This window comes from Zea mays, chromosome 8 (assembly GCF_902167145.1).
Source record: "Zea mays cultivar B73 chromosome 8, Zm-B73-REFERENCE-NAM-5.0, whole genome shotgun sequence".
Taxonomy (NCBI): Eukaryota; Viridiplantae; Streptophyta; class Magnoliopsida; order Poales; family Poaceae; genus Zea; species Zea mays.
The window spans coordinates 180,661,412-180,671,389 of NC_050103.1; the positions used below are offsets into that span (position 1 = coordinate 180,661,412).

At 49.5% G+C, this 9,978-nt stretch overlaps 1 protein-coding gene across 9 annotated transcripts; it reads right to left on the reverse strand.

The window, feature by feature from the left end:
• Positions 1 to 7,405: 7,405 nt before the first annotated feature.
• LOC100276149 (Protein NUCLEAR FUSION DEFECTIVE 6 chloroplastic/mitochondrial) lies at positions 7,406 to 9,978 on the reverse strand. Of its 9 annotated transcripts, none has more exons than XR_004851773.1 (4): positions 9,564 to 9,978; positions 9,330 to 9,457; positions 8,179 to 8,800; positions 7,406 to 7,674 (listed from the first exon to the last, which is right to left on the reverse strand). XR_004851773.1 is itself a non-coding variant. In XM_008656475.4 (4 exons), the coding sequence occupies exons 1-3, from the start codon at positions 9,716 to 9,718 to the stop codon at positions 8,781 to 8,783; spliced, it is 303 nt and encodes a 100-aa protein (XP_008654697.1). In that variant the 5' UTR covers positions 9,719 to 9,864; the 3' UTR covers positions 7,406 to 7,674; positions 8,762 to 8,780.

Sequence of the window (9,978 nt, forward strand, 5' to 3'; positions counted from 1 at the left end):
ACGAACCAGCCATCAAAGCCAAAGAGCGGGCCGCTCCCAAGCGCTCCGGCAGATCCTCGCTGCCGTCCTCGCCGCGAATGCGAGGGGAAGGACGGAATGTTGCATCCTAGCTGGGCAGCAACAGCTCGCCTTCCCCGGCATGACTGGAGGACGTCTCCGTCGCAGCACGGGAGGGCGATTGCCACCACCAGAAGCTGGAAGAGGAGGTGGTCCGCCGACCCGCGCAGGAGTTAGAGCCCCGGCTCGCCTCGCTCCCCGCCCCAGCGAGGATGACGAACACCCCCGATGCTGGGGGCGGGATCACAGCCTGGTTTGCCTCTCCCCATCCAGGAGCTGGAGGTCACCGTCTTGGGTGACCACCGGCGGAGGGGAGCAACCAGGCTGTGTGATGAAAATCCTTGAAGCCGAACGATGGCTGAAAGGTACCAACTCCCACGGAGTTGCGTTCCTCCAACGAGGAGGCGGAAAGACGGCGGGTACCCCCCATCCGGGGGCTTGGAAGATGGAAAGACACGACGCATAAGGGAGGAAGAAGACATGGTTGCCTTCCGAAAGGGGTCGCCCTCCTTTTAAAGGCGACTCTCCCTACGTGTGCCCCCAAACGCCACGGGTCGAGTCTTCTCCAACACGCTCCAAGGCCCTCCCCTGCGGCGCGGGGGCTGGGTCCCGCATGTCATGCAAACCGGCTCAGAAGCAGAAGAAGCCAAACCGCCGCGCGCGGTGCACACAACCGCCCAGCGGTTACAAGCGATTCCCCACTTTCGCCCAGACCAACGGGCGGAAGGGGCGGGCAGCCATGCAGGCGGCATGCAACCGCGCTAGGTGGACGCGCTTCTCCGACTTCTGACACGCCGGCTTGGAGGCCCAGGCCCACGCGTCGCGCAACCAGCGCGCCAGTTGCTGCATGCAAGCAACCGCACCGCCACTTGTGCCACCGTCGCACCTCTTCGGTTGCGGAGCCTGTGCCGCGACTCGAGGCGACCCAGCGCATGACCCAGCAGCGCCAGCCTGGCGCGACGGTCAAAGCGGCCGAAAGTGGGTCGGCAGTAATGGCGGTGGCAGGCGGGCGGGCGCACCAGTCACGTCGTCAGCCAGGCTCACGTCCCATCCTGGGACAGCAAGAGAGCCTCCTCCCACGGCGTGAAGACGGTGCACCCGTGATCCGTTCCTCGAACGGCTCGCGCACGCGCAACGGCCGCCCCGCCAACCACTCGCCCCGTCGCATTAACTCCGCGGCGGGACAGGCGGCGCCTCTGGCAGGAGAAGCGGACGACGCTTCGCCTTCGCCGTAATAACCGCGTCGAAAAAGGTACGCCACGTCGTTCGATTTCGTATCCTTTTCCTTTTTCCTCTTTCTCTATCTCTTGCAACAGGGACCGGGAAAGGGGGATACCCCGAAAAGGATCCTTCTCTATGAAGGAACCGGGCTCCGAGCCCCCCCTACTGATCAGAGGTTCGAAGGCTGGCCCTCCGAGGGGTTCAACAGTCGCCTCAGATCGCGTGGGCCCGACACCCACTACTGGTCAGGGGTTCGAAGGCCAGCCCCCCGAAGGGCTCCATGGCCGCCTCAGGCTACTCGGGCTCCGCGCCCATTACTGATCATGGGGTTCGAAGGCTGGCCCCTGAAGGGTTCACAGTCGCCTTAGACGCCGAGCGAGGGATGACCAGGGGTACGTTCGATACATAACCGAGGCTCGGGCTGCGCTCCCGAGGTACCCTAGGACATTTCCGAGACCAGCGGGAACGATCTTGTAACGGAATCCCATCGGAGGGAGGCATCGAGCCCTCGGACCCCGTCGCCAGGGGACCGGGTCCGGCAAATCACCCGCAGGTACTTTTGGGCGTGCCTCTGGGCCCCTAGCCGACCCCCAACGAACGGGGCACAGACGTCCACTCGGATTACCCGCTTGCAGCTCACCGGAGACACCATGTTCGGTGCCCATCGAGGGTAACATGGCGCTCTCCCCCCCTCCTCCTTGCGGAAAGGCGACGTAGGGGCGTATGTAAAAAAGCCGAGTCTGTCCCTGATCGTCCTCTCGCCCTGTGCGGAGGCTCGGGGGCTGCTCTCGCAAACCCGGCTCCGGCCAAACCGTTGACAGTGTCAACATACCAGCCCGAGAGCTTGAGCCCCGACCGTGCACCCGGGCTACGGCCAGTTCGCATGAGGGAACAACCAGACCAGCCGAAGCATTACGCAAGGCATTAAGACCTCGAAGGAGTGTAACCACTCCTCCGAGGCCTCGGGGGCTACACCCGGCGGGTGCGCTCGCGCGCACCCACCGGAACAAAATGCAACCGAGAAAGGCTGGTCCCCTTGCAAAAAAGTGCGACGAAAGCCTCCAAGCGAGTGCTAACACTCCCTTCGAGGCTCGGGGGCTACTGTTGGGGACCATAATTAGGGGTACCCTCAAGACGCCTAATTCTCAGCTGGTAACCCCCATCAGCATAAAGCTGCAAAGGCCTGATGGGTACGATTAAGTCAGGGATCAAGTCCACACGAGTGACTCGATCACGCTTCGCCCGAGCCTAGCCTCGGCCAAGGGCAGCCGACCTCGAGAGACTTCCGTCTCGCCCGAGGCCCCCCTTTTAACGGCGGACACACCTCCGGCTCGCCCGAGGCCTTGGCTTCGCTTAGAAGCAACCCTGACTAAATCGCCGCACCGACTGACCAAGTTGGAGGAGCATTTAACGCAAAGGTGGCCTGACACCTTTATCCTGACACGCGCCCCCCGGCAGAGCCGAAGTGACCGCCGTCACTCCACCGCTCCACTGACCAGTCTGACAGAAGGACAGCGCCGCCTGCGCCACTCCAACTGCAGTGCCACTCGACAGAGTGAGTCTGACAGGCAGTCAGGCCTTGCCAAAGGCGCCATAGGAAACTCCGCTCCGCCCGACCCAGGGCTCGGACTCGGGCTAAGACCCGGAAGACGGCGAACTCCGCTCCGCCCGACCCCAGGGCTCGGACTCGGGCTAAGACCCGGAAGACGGCGAACTCCGCTCCGCCCGACCCAGGGCTCGGACTCGGGCTAAGACCCGGAAGACGGCGAACTCCGCTCCGCCCGACCCCAGGGCTCGGACTCGGGCTAAGACCCGGAAGACGGCGAACTCCGCTCTGCCCGACCCCAGGGCTCGGACTCGGGCTAAGACCCGGAAGACGGCGAACTCCGCTCCACCCGACCCCAGGGCTCGGACTCGGGCTCAGCCCCGGAAGACGACGAGACTCCGTCTCGCCCGACCCCAGGGCTCGGACTCCGCCCTGGCCTCGGCCGAACGATCTCCGCCTCGCCCGACCCGGGGGCTCGGGCTCGACCTCGGCCACGGAAGACAGACTCGACCTCGGCTTCGGAGGAGCCCCCACGTCGCCCGACCTAGGGCACAGGCCCTCCATGTCAACAGGAAGCGCCGTCATCATCCTACCCCGAGCCGACTCGGGTCACGGAGAACAAGACCGGCGTCCCATCTGGCCAGCTCCGCCAGATGGGCAATGATGGCGCCCCACAAGCTCTGTGACGACGGCGGCTCTCAGCTCTCTTACGGAAGCAGGGCGACGTCAGCAAGGACTCGACCGCTCCAACAGCTGTCCCTCCGCCAGGCTCCGTCGCTCCTCCGACAGCCACGACATCACGCCAGTAAGGTGCCAAGACCTCTCCGGCTGCCACATTGGCATGTACCTAGGGCACTAGCTCTCTCTCCGCTAGACACGTAGCACTCTGCTACACCCCCCATTGTACACCTGGATCCTCTCCTTACGACTATAAAAGGAAGGACCAGGGCCTTCTTAGAGAAGGTTGGCCGCGCGGGGACGAGGACGAGACAGGCGCTCTCTTGGGGCCGCTCGCTTCCCTCACCCGCGTGGACGCTTGTAACCCCCCTACTGCAAGCGCACCCGACCTGGGCGCGGGACGAACACGAAGGCCGCGGGATCTCCACCTCTCTCACGCCCGTCTCCGGCCACCTCGCCTCTCCCCCCATCGTGCTCGCCCACGCGCTCGACCCATCTGGGCTGGGGCACGCAGCACACTCACTCGTCGGCTCGGGGACCCCCCCGGTCTCGAAACGCCGACAGTTATGCTTCTTTGCAAGCTCTAGACGTCCATCGCTTCTTGCATCAGTGTCACAACATCTCCCTAGTCTACTCAGCGCTATCATGGGCTTGAGTTGTCATAGCCCTAGCGACTTTATCTTTGTCCATCACCTTCTGAGTGGCCTCTTCCATACCCCCTCCTCCAAAAGAGTATAGAGAGCAGTTGCCGCCTAGGTCTCCTTGATGGCCTCTTCTGCCCGGACCTATGTTTGGGCAAGGAGGTCTTGCTCCTCCGCCACTCAACTACCGTGGGTGCTCAAAATTCCTACACCTCATCCAGGGGTAGGGGTGCCCTAAAGATTTTCTAGGGGTCATAGACGTGATGCCACCTTGCATATTGGCACCTAAATGTAGACGCGATGGTGATTTTTCCTTCTATTGAGGTCTCACGCGGGTTCGCCCACCCTGTGATAGTATCTTGCTGATCTGGTGGAGTCTTAGGGAACAATCTATAAAAACCTTTTAAAATATAGATAGAAGATAAATAAGACATAAAGATAAATATAGAATGATTTTTTATTAAAAATGTTATTTTTTAAATAAACTCTTTTATCTTCTATAAATATTTAAAATCCTTCCACATTCGGCTCGTGTTAGATAGGAGTAGTAATTGATCATGATTCGTTTAAACCTTTAATTGATTTTATTTCAAAAATAAATAGAAAGGGTTTGACCCTAATATGATCTATCTTAAAATTTATAGTGTAAAATTTATAGAGCTATTATGACCCCAAGTGTTAGATTTGTACTATTTATATCAATGGTTTGGTGACAGTACCGGGATGATAAGAACTTTTTCCCTGAAAGCTTACCACAAAGAAAGAAATAGTATAATCTCATTTGTAATACTTGTATGCTATCTGCTCATAGTTTCGTGCGTGTTTCAATTCATGCTAATCAATAATGCAATGATATCCGGAACTGGATTGTGTCGATGTACAGTTTTGATCTTTTAAGGCACATTGCCCCTTGTATGAAATATAAGTACATCTAGGATCCACCTCTTATACAAAATACAGGTATGTCTAGGATTGTTGTTGGTCAAACGTGAAATTTGATCTTTAACAATCTACCTCTGACCCAAATATAAGTACCATATTAGCACAACATTGACCTTCATTATCTAAAAGGATATGTGGATTCAATCATGAATAACAATTTCATAGTTCTATAACTCCTTTCCTCTTTAAACGAATGAGGACTTGAGGAGATGGAGGAGCTTGATTGGAGGTGTTGGGTGAAACTAGTGCAAGTTCCTTGTCATGCAATTTATGTCTACTAATGAATATTGGTTGCTCCAGCCTTGTTGTTGTATGAACAAATGTGACGTGCTGAGCACTGAATACGCTAATGCTCTTTTGAATGGAAGTGATACGTCTGAGCTGAATTGGCTTTGCATTATACTTTTGAATAAACCGGGGTGTGTCTTTTAGCCCTTATATCTAATAGATGGATGGGCTACAACCTATAATATTCGCAGACAACTTTCATTTACAGTACGTTTTGATTTGTAGTTTACTTCTATTTTGCCAGCTTAAACTTCTCTATTCTTTTAACAAATCATTAGGAAACAATCTATTTTTAATCATCGAACTATTGTATGGGTTTTTGAACATCGAATTTCAGAAGTAGGCATCGAAGTATCAATAGGACTAGTTTTTCAAAGTAGTTTTGCTTTTATATGTTTTTAAACAAAAAAATGATTAAATAATATCGATTCATTTAAATCAAAATAATAAAACCACTATATTTTTAAAAAAAAATAATCCATTTATTGATGGTCTGTTTAGAGTTATATGGATAATTACTCATTAAAAAATCTACCAAAGAAGTTCTTTGATAAGTTCTTCCTAGAGAAGGGGAGTTCCTAAACAAATTATAGAAACCGGGAGTTAGAAAAAGGAAGCTTCTATCAGCTCCTCTCATATTTTCCTCTTCGCGGGTCCACGTCGCATGAGGAGCTACGTTTTCAACTAAACATAGTGCTTTTTATAGTTTTTTTTTTGAAAATAAGGAGAGAGTTGTTTTATAGAGAAGTTAGAGCTAGAGCTAGAAGAGCCTTACCAAAGGGGGCTTATTTAGACCCTGTTTGGCAAAGCATCACTTTAATCATTTGAATTATGTTTCAGTTTTTTCTATTCAAACAGGTCTATCTGGAGGAGCTTTAGATTCAAAAAAACTGAAACTTGAGGCCAATTTCATGAAATTTTCGAAGCTCCTCAAAGGGTATTTCAAAAACATCGTTTTCATATCTCATAAAGTTACAGAAAAAATACCCATCATGTCATTGTTTACATTACCTACCGATTCATGTCTCTTTCTCCACCCGCTAATCATCAAGGTTAATTAAAAAAGCCCACACAAATTAATTGTATTATAGAAACTGGAGTTTATATGTAAGTCAGATACTCATGAACCTCGTCTTACCAATTTATTGAAGTTATTTTATGATGAAGCTAAAAAACTGAAGCTGCAATTTTTGAAGTGAAACCCTCCAAATCGGAATCTTATTGTTTTGTGCTACATTAGACTATACAACCAAAATGGTTCCGATGGTTCGAGTACGAGGCGACACTAACCTCACACATTACATTCTCCACCATATCTAGACATTTCATGGATTATTGGATTTACTTTATTTAATCACTTAAACAGGTAACAAAATAGGTTCCTGATAAAACGGGACGTCGAACGTACATTCAAAATAAATGAAAGCACAACTATGAGCAATAAAATACTAGCAATAAAAACAATAAAGAGCTCTAAATAGAGCACAAATGGATAAATTGAATTTTAGAAGAAAAATTGGTACTGATTTCTTATTTAAAATGAATTAGCTATTGCTTTTAGATATTTAGCCATATATGTTGTTATTATTATTAAAAAATGGATAGGCAAACCACACCTAAAACCAATCAAAGGCCCAAAGTTGTCGGTTTTGATAGTCCAATGGTCGAACATACCAGTTTTGAAGTTACATGATCAAAATGAGACTCCGGCGATAGTTTGATAGCTAAACATAGGATTCTTTTGAGAAAAAAATATATATTGAATCTACAAGTTTAAATAATTGCACTAAGAAACTTGATGAAAACAATATTATGTTATAGACGATGAATTTTTCAATAAATTTGAACTAAGCTGGTGTAATTTGACTTAATGTCACAACTGAAGTAAACTACACTCTGTAACCGGAAGAGGCCTACCGTGGGAAGGATTCACCGGATGCGCATAAGGTGAAGATCACCTCCACGTCAAGAAACCATGTGGATTGAGATAATTTTGAAGCTCAATCAGCATTTGAACATACTACGCTTAGACTAAAACGCAAAAGGTGTGAAAACCCTTCTATTAAGTTTATTCATTCCAGATCTACTTGATCAGGCAAGTCGTCAAGACCAAAGTCTTTTTGACAGCTAACCAGCCAAAATAAATCTCAGGATCAATTCTGCAAATTTCATACAAACTGCAATCCCAGAGCACAAAACATGTTAACTGAGACGCCAACCAAGTACTTTAAATTCACGAGGTATCCATAATCCAGACAAGATACCATCACTGCAGATCTCCAGTAACGACAAATCATCCATCTACAAATAGAAACACAATAATCTGGGCTCAAGCTCTAGAATAACATCATATAAATTAACAGCGACGAAAGCTACATTGCTCTATGTTCCATTTATAATGGGCAAAACCAAGGCAACAGAGATGGCAAAATAAATAGCAGTCTAGTCTTCATCCAAGTTGACCTCCATCGCACTAATCACAGGCCTATAGAGATGCAATAAAGTCAAGAAAACAAATACAACTGAGGTAACATAATATTTAGAGCTAGTTTGGGAACAACATTTTCCCAAGGGATTTTCATTTTTTTCAAGGGAAATTAGTTCATTTTCCCTTGGGAAAACGAAAATCCCTCAAAAAATTGGAGTTCCCCAACTAGCCCTTATTGGAGAAATAAACATCATTATTGCACGCTATGCCTATCAGAATCAGCTACCACAGAGGACATTTTGTAAGAAAACAGAAATTTGCTAGAAAATTGTAATAAACGTATCATGTCATGGATGTTCCTTAAAATCGGAACGGACCTGAAGATCTGAGGTGACGGGATAATAATCTGCTAATTCCCATCTAGAGACCGTCACACGTCATCATTACCAGCTGGACCAATACAAAAGAATCAGTCTCTTTTTTTCCTCAAATTTGTAATTAATGATGACGTTGTATTCAAATTTATAAACGCTATTTGTAAACCCATCAATAGTTCGACTTCAGCAAACCATAGGCAAAAGTCGACCCAGGAAAGAAATCTCTCATATTGCCAAAAGGTCCAGAACTTCAATAAAAGATCGCTCAAAGTGACAATGGGAATCTTAGACACGGCACAACGATCGTGGCACAGCAGCGCTAGGTGCATTTTGCAGTTCCAAAAGGAACAATAAAAATATGTGGCTCAATACAATGTATGGCTCATGAAAATGCAGACTTCTTTTGTTCCATATTGTACATGCTAATGTGCAAGTGCACAATAGTCAATAGATGACTTTAAGGCAAGTTCCATAAGATGAAGATAGTGGGCTCTTCTTTCCACAAATCATTCCGACGCGTGAAATAGTGATGGAATCTAGCCATCAACAGTCATTATTGGTGGGATCTATAAAAAGTGTTCACCTTTTGGGTCCCATGAAGTTCATCTAGTTTCAGCTTGACCTACAACAAGGACCATGTGGAAAGTATAAGATTAATTTCAATACAAAACTTCGTTACCATATTTCAGTTTTAATTCGAAAATGTGTATGGTTTCCATGGTGGTAACAAGACGGATACTCAAGGCAAACTAAAAATACATATAGACACAAACCTAGGAACCTGGTTTTATGTCTAGTGATCTGATGTAAGGTAGATATACATTAAGTAATGTATATACAGATTTTTAGGACATCCTACAAATGCTACATGATGCTTGACTTGGCTTGTTAAATTTGTTGCAGCAAACATGATGCTTGAGACCAAAATTACCCCTCCCCCCCCCCCCCCCCCCCCACCCCCCAAAACATCAAATTCTTATCACTGAATTGATGGTCTAAAAAGATATGCATCCACAAAGGAAAACGGGTGCACGTATGAATTGTGATGGGGCATAAGCTATCTCCTATGTGCCAACAAGCAAATATGGTAAATAACAAATTAATCTAACATTGCGACACGAGGAAATGAAACTGAGGCCATGGGAAACCACCTTCTGATAGCCAACCGAATCCCTTGCAAGCCGGGGCGGCGAGAAGCGACGTCATGAGCGCTGAAGCCGTGGCGCTGTGCATGGGCATCAAGGACTCCAGACACACGCTGCTCATTTCCACCGGCGACCTACAGAACGAAACAACAGAAAATAATACGTCTGAGTAACATATTCAAACGGAGCAAAACAAAAATACGACGGCTCCACAGACCCAAAACCTAAGATAGTACACACCTTAGGAGTACACGGGGGGCAGAGGTGGGCATCCGCCTCGGCAGCGGAGCCGGTCCCGGTCCCGCACGCGAGGCGGCTCTGGCCACCGCGCTGCGGAGAGACGATGAGCCGCTGGACCGGAGGAAGGATCTCGCAGCGGAGGCGGCGGCGGCCATTGCGGCGGCGAGGCAGGCGGGTGCTGTGTTCTTCTGCGCTGTGGTGGCCGGCGCGACAGGAGACAGATGCCAATAAACCCTACGCCTGTGCTGGGCCGGGTGTGGCAACCGGTGGTTCGTCGTTGCGACTGATCCTGCGTGAAATTGGCCTGGCTTGGGCTGGGGCGGGCCGGCCGCATGAGTCCGTCATGCAGGTTGGGTTGGCCCATGCGCGGACGGGCATGGCTCCTCCGTCGAACGGAGATGGCGATGGAGATCCC

Bases quoted from the DNA above. Each gene is read 5' to 3' on its own strand.
- LOC100276149 (XM_008656474.4), bottom strand. From the start codon at position 9,718: ATGGCCGCCGCCGCCTCCGCTGCGAGATCCTTCCTCCGGTCCAGCGGC. The intron at 9,458-9,563 runs GTGTGTACTATC...TTCGTTCTGTAG, and splicing joins GCCCCCCGTGTACTCCTAAG to GTCGCCGGTGGAAATGAGCA.